Source organism: Theobroma umbraticum, unplaced genomic scaffold (genome assembly GCF_002168275.2).
Source record: "Theobroma umbraticum cultivar Fairchild unplaced genomic scaffold, ASM216827v3 scaffold_86.0, whole genome shotgun sequence".
Taxonomy (NCBI): Eukaryota; Viridiplantae; Streptophyta; class Magnoliopsida; order Malvales; family Malvaceae; genus Theobroma; species Theobroma umbraticum.
The window spans coordinates 1366035-1383648 of record NW_018397263.1 but is presented as its reverse complement, the minus strand read 5'-3'; the positions used below and the strand labels follow the sequence as shown (position 1 = coordinate 1383648).

Below are 17614 nucleotides of genomic sequence, written 5' to 3'. Positions count from 1 at the left end.
TTTTTGCACTTTGTTTACTTGAAATTTGGTTTTCTCATTGGCATTAGAATCTCATGCTTGAATAAGATATACATAAAGGGGTCATGCTAAGTCCAAAATGTTGCATTAAGACCAACCGGAACAAGAACGATGAAGGTTTATAGTTTTGTTAGAGGGGAAGGAACAATTCCACAAAGCCAGTAAACTAGATTCCTCAATATTCTAAGTAATCTAACTTCATGTTTAGTAACCTCATAGCAAGGCCAATAAAGGGGTGATAGCTCATTTCTTAGCACGCAATGGAGAAGTTATCTAGATGGTGGCTTCTTAAGAAAGGGGGAAAGCCGCTTACCTGCTTCTGCTCATGAGGACCTGAAAAAATTGACGTGTACAAAATCCCAAACAACAACAAAGGAGTGATCGCATTCTGCATCAACTTTGCAATGTTCTGGGAATTTCCAGGATCACCAGCACCTGAATCCTCTGGAGAATCACATTAATAAAAATATCATAAGAACATAAATTAGTCAACACATTCCCATGAAACCTTCACTTTAGTCAACACTCAGCATATTCCAATTGGTGATCTCATGAACATATGAAAAATTAATAATTCACAGGCATTTAAAAAAAAAAAACCACCAATTTCTTGCCAGCTTTCACCAATGTCAGCATTGTAACTAAATTGAAAAAATCAGTTTCCCTACTTCCAAAGTTCTAAATAATCGCCAACATTGGTATATTATCTTTCCCAAATCAAAATTTAAAAAATTTCCAGTAAATGGCGTACCTTTGGATTGAGATTTCTGTTCATTCGCTTTAGGAATTTCCTTCTTATTTTTGGGGTAGTAATTTTCATATTCTACAATAGTTCCATTAAAAAATCAACAAAAAAAGTATAAATTTAAATAATAATCATAAAACAGCGACGATTTTTAACTCACTGCTTTTCTTTGATCCTTCACTGGAGAACAACCGCCTAATCCTAGGGTTTGCGAGAATCGAATCCAAATTCGACAATCGGGTATTCGAAACAAGGTGCTTCCCAGTTCCAGCTGGTGCAAAATAACCCCTTACAATCCCTAACCCTTGATTGACGCGTGAAATGCACGCATTTCCAACAGGCGTGGAGACATACGATTCATTCGACAACAGATTCCTCGATGTTACATTCTGCAAAACACAAACATTCAAATCATTTTCAACCAAAAACAAATGGAGACTATTAAAAATAAAATAAAAAATTGAGAAGGAAATTATGATTACTGTTCGGAAAGTGGAGCGAGAAGAGCGGGAGACAGTGCAACCGATTCTGGAGAAAATCATTATAATAGTATTAAAAGCGGTAACATGAATCGATTCAGAATAGGTAACTCTCAAGCGATGAGTTTCTGGGGTCTGTTTGGTTGATGAGAAAATAAAAATATTTTAAATTTGATTTGATCTTGTGCCAGGGATCAGCTCAAAACAAACGAAAAATGATCGGATTCTTTGGTTAGCAGAGTTGGAGAACTGGGGAACGGCCTACTTTGCTGACCAAAATCACAATTTTACCCTTATTGAGTACGCTGTTGCTGGGGTATTTGGGAAGGTTGTTTTTGTCATTCCAAAGTGGAGTTCCGTTTCGGCTCGTGGCAGGAGGATTATCCACAAAATCATTCGTGGGATCCACAGCAAAACAAAATTCTACTATTGGATTAAATGGGCCCCTGAAAGGAATTTGGGTTCTTTATTGGGTCAAATTCTGGGCTTTTCTAGGCCTTTTCCCTTCTACCTGGATCAATTCTAAACCGGTTCATTTTTATGGACTCAAACTGCCGTTTCTCAAATTAAAAAAAATGATATATAAACTTTATTTATATCTCTTACATTTTTAATTTTTGTTTCCGATTAGCATTTTGTTAAAATTTTTTTTCATAATTAGCACCATGTGTATCTCATTCTCATAAGGAGTTAGGCTGTAGTAAAATTATCAAAATATATTCTCAATTTAAACATAATTATTCAAAAATGTTAATTGACTTTAAAATGGTTTTAGAATGCAAATCAACCTTGATTAGGAGTAAGAAGATTGAGGGTAAAAAAGACAAAAATTAGATTCTAAAATAGTTAATTTGATATTACAAGAGCAGAATATAATTAACATTGATGGAGACTACTATATATAGTTTAATTGGGTTTTCTTCCCACTAAGGACATTCACCTAATGCTAGAGTTTATGCTTATATCAAAAAGGGTTTTATAATTAGGAGTCCAAGACACAGAAGAAGGTGAAGCGGGAGGAGAACGTGAGTGGGAAGACGAGCATGAAGAAGAGTTGGAGGAGATATTGTTGTGTGATGGATTCCTTATCATCCACGGCACCACATCTTCAAGCAACCCTTGTTGGCTAAATCCTTCCAAAGCTATTCCTTGAGGGCAGCCCTCGAACGAGCTTGGCAGTGGCTCACAGTTGATATTTGCTGCTTGGGTTTCCGTAGTTTGCGAAGCTCCAAAAGCCTGCGATACAGCTTCTGAAATGGCCATCTTGGGCTTCTTGGTTAGTGAATCATCTTGGGGAGGCGGGTCGAGTGAGAAATATGGGTAGGGGAAGTGTAGGTGAAGCCCTTCGTAGGTGATGATGAGTGTGTCTGGGTCATCTCTCGACCTCTCCACTTGCTTCTTTGCGCTGCATCTTGGGTTCGTGCACTTGTAATAGCTCCTGTTTCATGCCAAATACAAGGACAAAATCACATACTGATTAATACTAGTAAGTATTCGTGATCTGGATGGGGATAATTATGGTGAAAGGACTAGGACATGGGCTTTATGTGCAAAGTTCATTAAGCATAGGTCCCAAAGAAACTGATGGCATTGTCAAATCCAATTCGAAGACTTGTCGAAGGGGGATATTATCGTATGATGCTTGTCATGTGCTTCATCTTTCCATTTATCCATCCCTGTCAGGAGGTGAGGTGAAGTGGAAGCTTGTAGAAATTTATATACATCGCAAAAATTTTTTTGAGTACTTTCTTTTATCCGCCTCTCATGCATCTTGTTTACTTTGTGGGAGGCAAGGAAAGAGAGGCCATAAATTAGATAGTATCTACAATGCATGACAATACTAATTAAGAATCTGTATGAACAGTATGCAGCAGATAAACTTCCCACCATGGAAACTTTTTTAGAGCTTTCCTGTCATTGAAGAAATTACTTCAATTTGGGAAACTGAACACGTTCAGATGCTTGAACAAGAAATGTTTGCACATTCAATAAGCAGAATTGAACATGGTTTGATGAGGTGAGACGGTTTTGCAAAGAAGTACCACTAAGAAGAAGGGAAAAGAGCTGATATACGTTCAGTCGAGTATACGGTTTTATTGAGGATTTGGACTTTCCTATAGATTCTCCAAAGAGAAATACAAGGAAGGTGATGACTGACAGATAAGAAAAAGATCAGAGAGCCAGCTGGAAAGATAGGTACCTTGGATTTGGGCTGTTTTTGATCGATTTTTGTCCATATTTCCTCCATTTATATCCATCATCTGCCATGCCATTGCCACAGCATTTTATCTTCAGAGTATACTTATTCTCTATCTTACTCAAACCTCTATCCAGAATTGAATTGAGTCTGCAAAAAGATTTTTCATTTCATTTAATACCAAATAAAACTATCACTTAAAACGCAACAGAAAAACCCAAGGGAATCCAAGTTGATTAAACCTGGTTTGCTCTTGTGTTTGCGATTGATCCTTCCAGGTTGGCACTGATAAAGCATTCTCAATATCTTCAATCCTTGGCCCTGAATAGACGGTGGAGAGGAGTCGTTTAGTAGCTTCTTCTTCTGACGTTTTTGATATGGGCTGAACAGGCTCTTGAGGTAGGACAAAGAATGGAGTCTCATCATCAAGAAGCTCTCTCACAAGTTCATCTTCGGAGCCATCAAACCAAGCGTCCTCCTGACCAATCTCCATTACAGCACTCTTTCAGACAACTAACTTAAGCCTTGCATTAAACCAAGACGAACTAAACTTAGCTGTCACAACAGGAAGAAGAAGCAGCCGAATAAGTTACTGGAATTACTAGCAAGCAAGAACAAAAATTTATAGGAAAGAATAATTGAGAGAGTGGAGCAGATGAACTGAAGGAAGTTTGTGACGTTATAGTTTTTATATCTGATGAGCCCTCTTGACTTTAAATTAAGAGATGCTAGGCTTCTGTTTGTGAAGATAAGTTGATAAGAGGTGTACAATTATATGTTGACTTTGCTATAAGGATTTCCTGCCCTGTAGTTGTTACATTTTTGGTTAACTGTACCCCTGGGTCACCCCCCCTCATTATTTTCTTAATGGGCTCCTTGCATGCAGAAGGTAATTGGTAATTGGTATTTGGCAGTATCAGGATCTTTTCATTTTACTAGTTCAATACTCTCCTCGTAAATAAAGAATTTGTACTTATTACGTGACAAGAATTACGGAAAAAAATTATAAAAAAATCATTTATTTTAATATTATATTAAAATTTTAAAATAAACATTGAATTTAAAAATTAATAATAAAAAAAAACTCACCTTATATATATATATATATGTTCAAAATACTTTTAAATTAACAGACGTGAAATCAATTTTTTTCTCACTGCTTCAACAATCGGTTATGTTTTGCTCTTCATAATTAGCTTTAACTATAGTATTTGATTTAGCTGTAAATTAATCACCATTAGCATGTAAAATGCGACAAAGGCGTAAAGAGGAAGAAACTACAAAGGTTTTGGCATGTTCAAACCGGTTTAGCTGCCATGGATGGCCCTGTCAATATTTTAAGCTGCTTGTCTCTAAGCTTTGCCGGATTCTCTGTATTTTCATTTAGTGCCGGTTTTGTCTTCTTACGTTGTTTTGATTGGGATAGATGCATCTAAGGTGGACCAAAGCCACCGGACGCTTGACCCACCCCAGCTTCAACCAAAGCAGGAGTCAACCACTAAAGAACGAATAAACATATACCTTCACAATTAATTAATTAATTAATTAAGCACAAGTTTAATTATATCCTTTGTATCATTGTAACCTTTAGGCAGTTGAGAATCAACCATTACTTAACTAGATTGTGATAATTAGGTGGCTTTAGGAGAATTGTGGTAAGTAAATACTAATTTTTATTATCAATTTATTTTAACTTAAATATTTATCTAAAAATTTGATATAAAATATGTAACACTTACGTTTATAAATTTTTTAAAATTTTTTATTTATCTGATATAAAATTTAAAAAATATATCTATTTAATAATATTAAAATAATTATTAATTTATTTATTGATACTTGTGATTCATATTGTATGATAATGATAAGTGTTTTATCCCAGAAAACAAAAATTTTAATTAACAATGAGAAGGTGACTAAATATTACACTTGATAAGGTCAAACCAATCCCAAAAATTATACGTACCAAGATCATCACTGAAGATGATCATCCAAGATTGTCAAAGCTGTAGCAATAATGCCATGTGCAGAGAGCTCTGATAGGCATTCAGCAGAAGCAGACAATCAAAATCTAATCCTTTTAATGTGGGGAGCCATCTCCTCTGTTTCCATTTTCATAGCAAAAACCTATCAAAAAACCAAACCAGCAACAAAGTTTGTCTTCAACACGAGAAGGTTTCCGAGCAGTTGCTTCATAGTGAGGGAAGTTTTGTAGCTATTCGGCTTTGACTTTGTGAATCCTAGAAAACCCAAAGGGCAATCGTTGAAGACAAAAATGGTTTTGACTGGCAGAGTGGGCTTAGGTTTAGCTGCTTCCGTCTGCTGCCTGGCTGGCGCAGAGAGCCAAAGGAGGTGCGTCGGTTAGTGGCCAAAGCCAAAGGTGGGCGCAGGTTTATCTGAAAACAAGGCACCAAATATGTGAGGACGTTTTCTCATAAGTCAACCCTATATGATGTGGGACCACACCGCCTGTGATTTCAGCGACACGTGTGTGGTCGGGGGTCCTTGACCTTGTGGCAACCCACTCGTCGTGGTCAAAATTTCACGTGATCGGATGAGATGGAGCAGTTTGACCTGTCCCCCTCCCTCCGTGACCGAACCCGTGTTCAATCGCCAACAAAACCATGTTGGCGCAAAACAAAAACCGGGTCCATTCTTAATTCAAAGTTATGTATGACCCTAACCAAAGAGTTGCAAATGTGTTTGATAATTTGATTTGTTTATTGTTTAGTTATAAATTAAGTGTAGTAATTAGTTTGATCTGATTAAAAGTTAAATAGATATGTTATCAAGATGGTGTTTTTCTAAACACGTGTTCTATCATTATTTATATTTTTTATTAATTTAAATGTTAAAGACAAAAATAAAGTTAAGTCTTGATGTTTTTCATTGGTTTTGATTTATAAATATCAAGTTATAATCCAACTCTAAATGTTTGTTTACTGTCTTATACATAATTCTTCTCGATTAGTTTTGATTTTTAAAATTTTAAATCTTCAAAACTCATTATTAATCTTTGTAGAGAAAATTACATGATGGGTGATAAACTTTCACAGAATTCTCATTTTGGTCATTAAACTTTAATTTGTCTCAAATTGATCACTAAAATTTGCCATCTATATTAGATCTCCTCATTCTGATAGATTCCATCCAATTAAGTGACGAAAAAATAGTAATTGTCACGTATTTTATGGTCAAATCAATCAAAACCCAATTCATTTTTTTTCTATTTCCTTTTCTTTCTCCGTTTTCATTCCTTATATATATAATTTTGATTTCCAAATAAAACAAAACTTAAAATCCTAAAGTTTAATTATTTTATTTTGATTAATGTTGTAGTTTATATGACGACCACGTCATTTTTCCGTTGCTTGATTGGATAAAATCTGTTAGGATGATCATATTTGATATTGTTAGTAAGCTTTAATAACATAGTCGGGACAAACTAAAGTTCAATAAATTAATTAAAATGAAAATTTTGTGAAACTTTAGTCTTAAATTTCTTTTTTCTTAATCCTCGATTGGGCTTTACTCCGGTTTCATGTTCAAGAAGTTAGGCCCAAGGCTTTTCCATACCAAAATAGTTCAAACCTTTGCTAGCTTAAATGGGCTGTCTTGGTCTACTAATTCCACACTCTGCTCCAACCCAAATATTACTTCGATCTCTAGCCCATGAACGTCGGCCCAAGGTTTACCTTAATATTTAATTAGCCACCGGTGGACCCATTGACAGCGTTCCAGGCCAGAGACAGTCCACCAATTGACGGCCACCGACTCAAATCCTGACCATGTATCCTATTTAAAAAAGGCAAAAACCTGGAAAAAAAAAAACAAAAGCCCAAAAACGGGCGGTCAAGATTTAAAGCAGCCGATTTTCCCGCGCAAACACCGACCCGAGTCGGGGGCGCCGCGCTATTTCAAAAAAAGGACCCCACAAACCAATGTAAGGCGGATTCGACGTGGGCCACATCTACCACACGTAGATTAATTGAACCACTCATAGTCCGCCACGTCGACCCAAAGGGCTCCTGCTTAGCTGTCACCCGTCCCCACCGCACGATCAGAAAATGCACCCAGTCTTTTCTATTTCAACAGCGTTGGACGATCCCCTTCCCCTCCCCCTTCAAACAAAAAACAGCACACACGATTCCACGATCATTTCCCATTTTGCTTTTCCTCTCCCACCAATTTTTCAAATTTTCAAAAATTTAAAACGGAATTCAAAATTTTTCTTATTTAAATCGTCACAAGTCTTCCGGATTTCAGCTTTTCGAGAAGGTTTTCGGGAGAAATGGAGAGATCTAGTTCGATAGACGAAGGCTGTACGACGCCGAAGCATCGAATTCCGGAGGCGTTTCATTGTCCGCCGCCGCCGAGGAAGAAATCACCAGGCGGAGCGAAGAGGGAGCCTCCGAAGAACGGTTACTTCCAGCCGCCTGATCTTGATTCTCTCTTCACTTTGCAGCCTAGGCGCGAAGCTTGTGCTTAGTGGTTCAAAGACTTCGCCTTATTATTTTTTCAAAAAAAAAAAAGATTTTAATCGTAAATATATGATTTAGGAGTTGTAATATTAGTTTCTATTTTCTTCCAAATTCGTAATGTAGAAGAAATTGATTTATTTGTATTATTTTTATTTTCTTCGCTATTGTGTTTCCTGTTGTTCGAAGGTTATGAATAATATCAGCATGAATGCCAAAGTTTCCTAATGAGTTAATGCACCTTTTTAACATGAAAAGAAACTTTCTTTGTTTAACATTGATATCAAAATATTTGTCCATCACTTTTAATTGTTAGTATTATCGATGGGTGATGCTAATTCTGCTGATAATTGTAGCCAATTTCAAGGTAAAATTGCTGGAAATTTTATCTCAAAAAGATGTAATTTTTGGAGATGTTCATCTTCCAATTACTCCCATGAATGTTTGGCCTTTGGGGGCTATGATTTTTTGGTTATTTCAATATCGTTTGGATAGGGGGAATCTTGGGTTGGTGTCAGGGCAGGGATTTTCCCGCTTTAGACAATAGCTGGCAAAGCTGGAATTTGGGAAATGTGAATCCTGTCAGAGATAAGTGAATATAAACTTTGGGTAATCCAATGAAATCCCAAACAAAGAGCTCTGTAGAGTTTAAATTTCTGATAACAATTTGTCTTCCTCTCTGAATTTGAAATCTCTGATGAACTGTTCAATGAAAAACATGGTTTTGCTTCAATGTTGATGGGCCAATGGCAGAACATGTCTGCTTTTCAAGATTTGAGGTTGCAACCCCACCTTAAAACAATAGTCTTGGGGAAGATTAATGATAATTTTGCAGCTTAATCTGTAATTATACTAATCATTGTACTGAAAGAGAGAGATAAAGATGGTATCTTTCCTCTATTTCCTGAGCCAGGCTATGTCTGCAGGTCTGGCCAGTAAAAATCTCCCAAATTTTTAACCAGTAATTTCGAAGATTTATAGGTTTGACTGTTTGACCAATCAATTTTGTTCACGGGGCAAGCAATTGAAGCACTTGAGCTTGTTTGATCACGACCCTTGATTTTCACTTTGCTAGACTACCTTATGTAAATCGTACCTGAAACCATGGATGGTTCTATCAGGAATCTGACCCCTTATTCAAGGAGGCAGATATCAGTCGTTTTCAGGGGGTAGCATTAGATCGGATGGCACATCGTTCTCTCCGGACTAGTTGGCAACAAAGGAGCTTCGCCAACTAAACCAACATAACCGATGTCTTATCTCTAGTCTTTTTGCTTTGATTCAACCTCTGGTTTTCAACACACGTTTGTCAATGTTTTTGTAGTTTCCAAGCTTTCTTTGTTTCGTTCAAAGCTTGCGGTTGCAGCATATGAAGAAAAGGATTGAACATGAACAAAAAGGGAAAGAAGTGGGACTATTCTACTGTTCTATAACCATTTGCTGGCTTGGCTGACCCAACGAGGCAATGTATCTCAGCATTGCTTTTGTGGAAGAATGACAAAGGATGAACGAGAAACTGATGTTTAGCAATATGACATTAATGTTTACTTGATATGGAAATCATTTAATAATAATATGGTGACAATTTTATTCCTTAGTTTCAAAGCCAAAATAGTTGAGTGGAGGTCCAATTGATCAAGGCTCTTAAAGATTCAGAAACAAGGGAAGTAGGAAGTACCTTGAGAATACGGTAACAAGTAGCACATCCCTGCAACAAACCTGGCTCTCCAATAAGCCATGGCCCCCTCTTAATCCATGTTTGAAATTTCCATCAGAAACCCCTTTTTGTGTTTCTAGAAGTCAGTTTGGTTCTTATGCAAGCTAATTAAAGACCATTAATTGCCAAAACAAAAACAACTCCTGAAAATTACCCAGGGACTGCATACATGTACCCTGACAAAGCAACGTTGTAATTGCCTCTCCTCTCCCCTGCCCTGATATTTTCCCATCCTGCCAAGAATTTCTGATAATTGGTTACTCTGGAGAGAGGAAAAAGTCCATGTATAACTACCCCTATCTTATCAGTAGTGGGTGAGAATGAAACTGCGCTGAAGAACGTACAGATTATCCTGCATTAGCTTAAGCAAACGTTTGCCTGATATTTCTGCCAAGTGGTTGTTGTTGTAAGGGTGACAAAAGCAGCTTTTCTGGGTTTGTACATCTGAATGTCCATTGACAGAGAGTAAAAAATTGTCATACTTTTGAGAAATATACTAGAACTATAACCAAAATGTTAGCAATACGTCACCAGCTGGCTCCTGCCCTAATGCATAGATCCAAGATTTTTATACTATAATTGAACTGCATTATACCAAATTCAATACACACTAATATTGCCCATTATGCATAAAGATTACAGATTTATTACGTGACATGAATTATAAAAAAAATAACATTTAATAAAATGTTTTTGTAAGCATTTAATATAAAACTAATTAACATTACATTAAAAAATCCTCCTTTACAATTTTCTTAAAATTTGATGTATATGATATTATCACCTTTTTAGTAATAATAAGTCAGGAGGATTTCTTGCTGGATTTGACATATGGCATATAGGTGATTAGAAGGTTAGGTTTCATATTTGACTTTCTAGGGGCAGTGTTGATTACAGAATAAATTGCTTGTGTACATACATAGTAGTAATTTGACTTTTCTTTAATTGCATATTAAGGACAACTAAGTGGGCTTTAACTGTGGATTTTGATGTGTATAATCCACCTGTTATTGTCCTTACAAAAGACCAAAAGTCATTCTGGTAATCAAAATTAACTTAAAATTGTTAGAGAAAAATCTTACTTTATCAGCACTCTAAAATTCAGCTCGACCAACAGCAAAGCGGATCACACAAGGTGACACCATCTCAACAGTGGGGCGTGTAACTCATCAATGAAAATGAAAACCTTGGTACCTAATCAACAATTATCATTTGCCTATATAATGACACCTTCCTCATTTGTAGCCTTGCATCCAGCTTAGCTATTGCTCTTCAAAACTAGTTGTTTCTTCACCAAGTCACCAAGGTGAAAGGAAGAAATGGCAACCTCACATTCAATTCCTTCATTTCCTTCCATGGCAATGCTGTTTTCTTTCTTTGTTGTACTGTTATTGCTGGAGAATGTGGCAGGCGAAACGAGGCGCTACACTTTCAATGTACACCATTGGACTTTTCTCTTTTTTGAACTTCGTTTTTTTAAGTCTGATGTTCTTACTCTTGCTTGTTCAATGTTGGTTAAGATTGACTACCACAATGTTACAAGACTATGCCACACAAGGACCATTCTGAGTGTGAACCGACAGTTCCCAGGGCCTCCGTTAGTGGCAAGGGAAGGTGACAGAGTGATCATTAAGGTGGTTAACCATATTTCAAACAATGTTTCCATTCACTGGTATGAATCTTTACTTCAACTACTGTTGATGCATTGGATAGTGCTGTTAAACTTTTAGTAATTTGGTTATTTTTTAATTTGGCTTTTATTTTTATATGGGAAACAGGCATGGGATTAGACAGCTTACGACTGGATGGGCGGATGGACCTTCTTACGTAACACAGTGTCCCATACAAACAAACCAGTCATACATCTACAACTTCACAATCACAGGACAAAGAGGAACTCTCTTATGGCATGCTCACGTCTCCTGGTTGAGAGCAACGCTCTATGGACCGATCATCATCCTCCCAAAGCGCAACGAAACTTACCCATTCGTGAAACCCCACAAGGAAGTCACCATCCTGTTTGGTAAGAAATTGGCATAACGTAGCCACAAGCGTTAACTTTATGGCTTTAGGTATTCTAAAACTTGGTATCTGCATGAGTTTGGTATTTTCAGGAGAGTGGTTCAATACAGACCCCGAAGCTATAATCAGCCAAGCACTCCAGACAGGCGCTGGACCTAACGTTTCTGATGCATATACCATCAATGGTCTTCCGGGGCCACTCTACAACTGTTCTTCTAAAGGTATCAGTTAATGCTAAGAATAAACAAGTTTTGTGAAATGGACAGGTTTGGTTTAACTCTAGTTCTTTTTGGGACAACGTGGTTAGCCTCAAAAGATTAGTCAAAAAGGTTGTTAGGAAGACTGCAGTTAGTGTAAAGTTCACAGGTTTTGTTAAAAAAGCAAGGTTAACATCCTGAAACAGGCAGGCTAAGTTGGTGTCATGACGATTTTCCAATGTAGATTAAGCCATCCATGCAAGTTTGAGTTTAACGTTGTTGTTTCTGTATGGGCGTTACAGACACATATAAGCTGAAGGTGAAGCCAGGAAAGACATATCTCCTCCGGTTAATCAACGCTGCACTCAACGATGAGCTTTTCTTCAGCATCGCCAACCACACCGTGACGGTGGTTGAAGGAGACGCCATATATACCAAACCTTTCGAAACTGATAAGCTCCTCATCACCCCAGGCCAAACCACAAACGTTCTCCTCAAAACCAAGCCTGAATTCCCCAATGCCTCCTTCCTCATGGCTGCTAGACCTTACTTCACTGGCCAAGGCACCTTTGATAACTCCACCACTGTGGGAATTCTTGAATATGAACATCCAAAACATCACAAATCCTCTAAAAACCTTACCTTACTTCAACCAACCCTCCCTCCTATTAATGCCACAGCATTTGTTGCAAACTTTACGGGGAAATTCCGTAGCTTGGCCAATGCTAAATTCCCTGCTAACGTACCAAAAACTGTGGACAAGAAATTTTTCTTCACTGTAGGACTTGGGACGAACCCCTGCCCTCGAAACACAACCTGCCAAGGACCTAACAATTCAAGCAAATTTGCTGCTTCAGTTAACAATATGTCATTTGCACTCCCATCTGTGGCTATTCTCCAAGCTTACTACTTTGGACAAAATGGAGTTTACACTACAGATTTTCCTACACAACCCTTAATTCCTTTTAATTATACTGGCACACCACCAAATAACACAAATGTGATGAATGGCACACGCACGGTGGTGCTGCCATTTAACACGAGTGTAGAGCTGGTGCTGCAGGACACCAGCATTCTCGGTGCTGAGAGTCACCCACTTCATCTTCATGGATTCAATTTCTTCGTTGTTGGACAAGGTTTTGGCAACTTTGATCCAAAGAAGGACCGTGCCAAGTTCAATCTTGTCGACCCCATGGAGAGGAATACAGCTGCTGTTCCTGCTGGTGGTTGGCTAGCCATTCGGTTCTTAGCGGACAACCCAGGTACTAATCTGTTTCCTTTTTTCCCTAAACAAATAAGCCCAAAACGATGATTTTCTTGCATAATTTGTTTGACATGGGAGCAGGGGTGTGGTTCATGCACTGTCACCTGGAAGTCCACACAAGCTGGGGACTGAAAATGGCATGGATAGTCTTGGATGGGCCGCAACCAAATCAGAAGTTGCAGCCACCACCGTCTGATCTTCCGCAGTGTTGATTCTGAGTCATCTTTATTGTTCCAGACTGCCCGAGGGCTATCCAATTTTCCTTTTTCGGTGCCATTTTGAGTGTTTCTGAATTCGTCTGAAGTCTTAAAAAATTGTAACTTGATTTTCATGCAATTTCATTTTGTTGCGTGTCTAAGGAAAGGGGGGCATGGTTTCTTCGTTTCCTTTGATGTTGAACATTTGTCATTGACGGATGGATGGGTGGATGGTTGGTTAGTTGAGGGAATGAACAGCAGCTGAGGTGTACTCATCCGATGGATTTATTTCATTTAATTTATATGTTTCTCTCATTTTAATATTAAGTTCAACTATCCTCCTCCCGCAATTACTTTCCCTGCTGCTATCATTAAGAGTTTGCTGCAAACAAAAGTTGAACTAATTACTTCCACCTAAATTTGACATCCATGGTTAAAAAAATGTTGCAGATGATCAGGTTCTATCTCTAGTGCATCATCTTATGCTGGTGTGTGAGTGCAAACTGTAGTCCTGTTTGATCACGTGGGATCTTCTTACTAACAATCCTGCAGTTAGGACAACATGCAATGTGAGAAATGAAACTCATCACTGGACATGATAGCAAGCTATGAAAAGAATAAAGTCCAGGGCAGTAGGTGTGTTGAATATTTTATGATGGGCATCAACTTAAAATCAGAATACCCTTAGCACCACGTTTTGCAGCATAAAAGAGATAGCAAAAAGCTGTCTTTCAAGATTGTTGTCTTTTAACTACACAATTCAACAACATAGTTCATAACTCTAGATTAATTTTGATTATCATGACGTTATTGAAAGACAGCAAGAGAAGATTTCAGCCACTAATAAAATAAGCTTTGTATATGAACTGGTGAAGTTTAATTTACTCAGCCAAAAGAGAAAGATGAGTGTACAGTTTACGGATCAAATTTTGGTTTGTCAGTTATGCACCTCCACTTTGATTTGAATGATCAGATTCAAGACAAAAGCAAGGAAAACTACAGCTGATAACATCTGAGGAGGACCTAGTAACCAAGCATGTGCAACAAGACTGAACTAACGAAAGCATCTGCAAGTAAACATGATATGCATCATCAAACAAAACATAAAGGTGAGTGATCAAATTTGGCCTGTGCACAACATAATTTATCCATTTTAACAGGCAAATCCCATGCATGAAAGTAGCTTGCAATCAGGCATACAAATATATGTCCAGAAAAACTAGCTTTACAATCCATCAACTTCATCCGTAAACATGCTAGTTATACATATTTATGGAACAAACCAATGAACCAAACACAAGCTGACAAAACATGAAGAATTATGGTGTAAAGGTCCTAACTTTTTATCTGTCAAAAAAAAAAAATGCAGAACTGATGTATACCTCCAACATACTTGAAGGCAGCACCCCTCATGTTTTGAGTTAGTGGGAATTGGGATCCCACAGTACGAAGCATGAACATTCAACGAGTAAAAGCAATAGAAAGATGAATGAGAAAGAAAAAAGAGTAATTATAATAGCTACATGAAACCAACATTTTATTACTATAAATAATATATACACCAGAACTAAAGTTGGCTTTAAGATGGGAGAGACAAAGGTAGAGTCACCTCAAATCTCTAGCAAATAGTTACTTAGACAACCACAAAAAACAATCCAATTTTTACATTTTGACTTTAATGTCAAGCCATATACAATATTATATACACAGCTTTGACATTCAGATTGAAGTACTCTCCTCTAGAGCATAAGCGTAGAAAAATACTGCTCAAATTCTTGATCAATGGTTGGTTTCCTTGCAGTTTGTGAAGCCCCTGCATTAAAGTAAAAAGTACACTTCTCCTTTCAGTATATGAGAAAACCAAATTTAATACCATTCCAAAAGTCACATGTATATGCAGTGCATGATTAACTAAAGGATAGCAAACTTTGTCATCCCCCCAAATGCCCCTACATCACATGCATGCTCATAAATCTCCTATCAATGTGTACGTATTTTCAAAGCATAAAAGAATTACCTTGGTTGACACTCCATCTTCCAGATGAAAGAACATAAACATTTGGATTAGCCCCATTGGTGTTGAGAATTTCCTCAATTTCCTTATCTTGGTATGCCTCTATGGGGTAGTTTCCGTATCCTGAGTAGATGTAATCTACATGACTTCCATACTCTACAATGGACTCCTCAAGATTCTCAGCTAGTTCAACATTAGCAGGTTCAGGCTCCCCACCAGGAGAAGATTGTACTTCTTTTTCAACACTGCTTGAAACTACTGCTGTACTATCTGAAGAATAAAGGGAACCTTGGGAGTTGGATCCCCAATCAGAAGATGAGGAGGAAGCTCTGCCATATAGTAAATACTTTGTGTCCTCTGTTCCAAATTTAGCTTCATAATGCACAGACATTGCATAGTCAGAGTCTTCAGAAAAGCTATTGCTATCTTCTGCTGATCCAGTTTCGGATACATCATAAGCAGCCCCTCCCTTTCCTTTGAAAGTGCATGGACTAAACCCCTCTACTTCCTGGATGCTGCTAAAGGTCGGAGGCTTTGATGGTAAGCTCCGATTCCAACATTGATGCTTTGATATAGGCAAGCCCAACTGCTCAGCCTCTAACTTTCTTTTCTTGTTAAAGTCAACAATGTTCATTGACCCATTGAGCAAGCTGAATATGAAAATAGAAATGGGAATAAGGAAAAGATGGAGAGGTACTTTGCAAGTAAGAGGCTAGATGCCACAATGATGTATACAAAAAGACAAGGAAAGGCAATCTACGTAGAAGGCCAACTTTCTTTCTCATTTGCTGATCAAAACTCATAACATAGAAAAATATTCAAGATGCCTCAGCGATTAATTCTCTTTGGCCTCATTAAGGTTTGAAAATGAGACAAGTTACAGTACCTAAAATTTAGTGTAACCTCTAAATGATAACTACACAAGCAGAAACGATACCATCAAAGAATTAATAGAATTTTCTTTGCTATGAAAATTGGTATTTTGTCCCAAAGGGGCAACCAAATGATTAGATCTTGAGATGTCCAACTTGAAGGCTTCAAATTCGAACATTGAGAATAAGGGGCGGATGCAAGGGATAGGGGCTTGGGACCGGGTCATCTATATCGAGAAGCACAGTGCAACGTTCACCTCCATACTATCAAAAAGCAATGAAAGACAAGGAATTATAGGCATCATCCTTAATCTTAAAGAAGAATTATGTTAATTCCAATACTGTCCTTTGGTTAAAAAATGCGGTTTTTAAGGGTCCTTGAGAAGATTGGCAAAGAAAAGGTTATTTCTTTAACAAAAGACTTAACACCTGAAGATAGCAGGCGACAGAGTTCATCACCGTGCTTGGGTTTTTTCTCTTTTGTTTTGAAGAAGGTAAGAACTTGATCCAAATAATGAACAGAACAAAACATCTAGTTCATGATCAAGCACAATGAATAACTTGTCGAAATCTAGGCTAATCAGCTAAAACGGTAAAACCTCCTACAACAAAGAGAAGCCCAGCTGGTAAATGGCGGTGGCTGAATTAATCACCAGCAAAGGATCAAACTACTAACCAACACCCATAGTCATGCCTCCCACATGCAAACAAAATCCTCCTTCAAAACTCGAAATTATTCCCAGTTTGGTCAAGGTGTTAACTGATTCGCAGACAAAAACAAGTTCAAAAGCATGCTGGGCATCAGAAAAGAAGAGATTCCATTATTTGAAGAAAGGTAACTAACTAACTAACTAGCACATGAAATTAGTGAACTACAAATCATTAAAACAAAACTAGATCAAACAAGGTAAGAAATTAAAGACCCAGAAACCAAACCTCTTAATCTGTGATGGGTTGGTCTGGCTATCTACCTCCATTTCCGGACAGACACCGGCGCAAAGTCTGAAACTTTAGGATGACGATGAGGAAACTAGACTACGGACTACCCAGTTACCTTCTTCGTGGATATCCGAGAATAAATCCGCTTTCTTTGCACTTCGCATACAGTTGAATAAATTCTCAATTCTCAGTCGGTGAGCGTGAGAAGCACGAACCAATAATTGACACTTTGTTTTCAACGCTTTGAGAGAGGGCGTGAGTGGATAACTGAGATAAGGACCATGCTGAGGCCACGTGAGTTTTTCGGAGGTGGCGCAAAGGCCAGTGCATGAAGGGCCCCACTCTCGTTATTATTACTCTTATTTACTGTACTTGTTTACGTAAAATGATTATTGTGAAAACTAGGTAAATTTCAAAATCTACCTGTCGTTTTCTTAAATTTACATTCATCACTTTACATTTTAGTAAATCTACA

The 17614-nt window shown here is 37.7% G+C and overlaps 5 protein-coding genes across 5 annotated transcripts; 2 read left to right on the top strand and 3 right to left on the bottom strand.

The window, feature by feature from the left end:
• On the bottom strand, window positions 1-1489 carry LOC110420905 (ATP-dependent zinc metalloprotease FTSH 10, mitochondrial-like). The gene is made up of 4 exons (XM_021434305.2): window positions 1246-1489; window positions 924-1152; window positions 770-841; window positions 1-462 (listed from the first exon to the last, which is right to left on the bottom strand). Exons 1-4 carry the CDS (start codon window positions 1303-1305, stop codon window positions 269-271), a joined length of 555 nt encoding a protein of 184 aa, XP_021289980.1. The 5' UTR covers window positions 1306-1489; the 3' UTR covers window positions 1-268.
• A 575-nt stretch (window positions 1490-2064) lies between these two features.
• WRKY49 (WRKY DNA-binding protein 49) lies at window positions 2065-4305 on the bottom strand. Its single transcript, XM_021434303.1, has 3 exons — window positions 3682-4305; window positions 3443-3589; window positions 2065-2680 (listed from the first exon to the last, which is right to left on the bottom strand). The coding sequence occupies exons 1-3, from the start codon at window positions 3930-3932 to the stop codon at window positions 2179-2181; spliced, it is 900 nt and encodes a 299-aa protein (XP_021289978.1). The 5' UTR covers window positions 3933-4305; the 3' UTR covers window positions 2065-2178.
• A 3242-nt stretch (window positions 4306-7547) lies between these two features.
• On the top strand, window positions 7548-8148 carry LOC149526911 (cyclin-dependent kinase inhibitor). Its single transcript, XM_089784309.1, has one exon. It carries the CDS (start codon window positions 7731-7733, stop codon window positions 7926-7928), a length of 198 nt encoding a protein of 65 aa, XP_089640435.1. The 5' UTR covers window positions 7548-7730; the 3' UTR covers window positions 7929-8148.
• A 2722-nt stretch (window positions 8149-10870) lies between these two features.
• On the top strand, window positions 10871-13641 carry LOC110420257 (laccase-17-like). Its single transcript, XM_021433506.2, has 6 exons — window positions 10871-11070; window positions 11155-11306; window positions 11413-11657; window positions 11749-11877; window positions 12156-13115; window positions 13199-13641. The coding sequence occupies exons 1-6, from the start codon at window positions 10954-10956 to the stop codon at window positions 13327-13329; spliced, it is 1734 nt and encodes a 577-aa protein (XP_021289181.1). The 5' UTR covers window positions 10871-10953; the 3' UTR covers window positions 13330-13641.
• Window positions 13642-14824: 1183 nt separating this feature from the next.
• On the bottom strand, window positions 14825-17365 carry LOC110420461 (uncharacterized). The gene is made up of 3 exons (XM_021433783.2): window positions 17137-17365; window positions 15332-15978; window positions 14825-15127 (listed from the first exon to the last, which is right to left on the bottom strand). The coding sequence occupies exons 1-3, from the start codon at window positions 17175-17177 to the stop codon at window positions 15054-15056; spliced, it is 762 nt and encodes a 253-aa protein (XP_021289458.1). The 5' UTR covers window positions 17178-17365; the 3' UTR covers window positions 14825-15053.
• Between the last annotated feature and the right edge of the window lie 249 nt (window positions 17366-17614).

Excerpts from the sequence above, each read along its gene's own strand:
- LOC110420905 (XM_021434305.2), bottom strand. The coding sequence starts at position 1,305 with ATGATTTTCTCCAGAATCGGTTGCACTGTCTCCCGCTCTTCTCGCTCC. Across the intron at positions 1,153-1,245 it reads CTCGCTCCACTTTCCGAACA|AATGTAACATCGAGGAATCT; the intron begins GTAATCATAATT and ends TGTGTTTTGCAG. Across the intron at positions 463-769 it reads ACAGAAATCTCAATCCAAAG|AGGATTCAGGTGCTGGTGAT; the intron begins GTACGCCATTTA and ends GTGATTCTCCAG.
- WRKY49 (XM_021434303.1), bottom strand. The coding sequence starts at position 3,932 with ATGGAGATTGGTCAGGAGGACGCTTGGTTTGATGGCTCCGAAGATGAA. Across the intron at positions 3,590-3,681 it reads CAAACACAAGAGCAAACCAG|ACTCAATTCAATTCTGGATA; the intron begins GTTTAATCAACT and ends ATCTTTTTGCAG. Across the intron at positions 2,681-3,442 it reads AAAAACAGCCCAAATCCAAG|GAGCTATTACAAGTGCACGA; the intron begins GTACCTATCTTT and ends GGCATGAAACAG.
- LOC149526911 (XM_089784309.1), top strand. The coding sequence starts at position 7,731 with ATGGAGAGATCTAGTTCGATAGACGAAGGCTGTACGACGCCGAAGCAT.
- LOC110420257 (XM_021433506.2), top strand. The coding sequence starts at position 10,954 with ATGGCAACCTCACATTCAATTCCTTCATTTCCTTCCATGGCAATGCTG. Across the intron at positions 11,307-11,412 it reads AACAATGTTTCCATTCACTG|GCATGGGATTAGACAGCTTA; the intron begins GTATGAATCTTT and ends TATGGGAAACAG. Across the intron at positions 11,658-11,748 it reads GGAAGTCACCATCCTGTTTG|GAGAGTGGTTCAATACAGAC; the intron begins GTAAGAAATTGG and ends TGGTATTTTCAG.
- LOC110420461 (XM_021433783.2), bottom strand. The coding sequence starts at position 17,177 with ATGGAGGTAGATAGCCAGACCAACCCATCACAGATTAAGAG. Across the intron at positions 15,979-17,136 it reads AACCCATCACAGATTAAGAG|CTTGCTCAATGGGTCAATGA; the intron begins GTTTGGTTTCTG and ends TTTCATATTCAG. Across the intron at positions 15,128-15,331 it reads AAGATGGAGTGTCAACCAAG|GGGCTTCACAAACTGCAAGG; the intron begins GTAATTCTTTTA and ends ACTTTAATGCAG.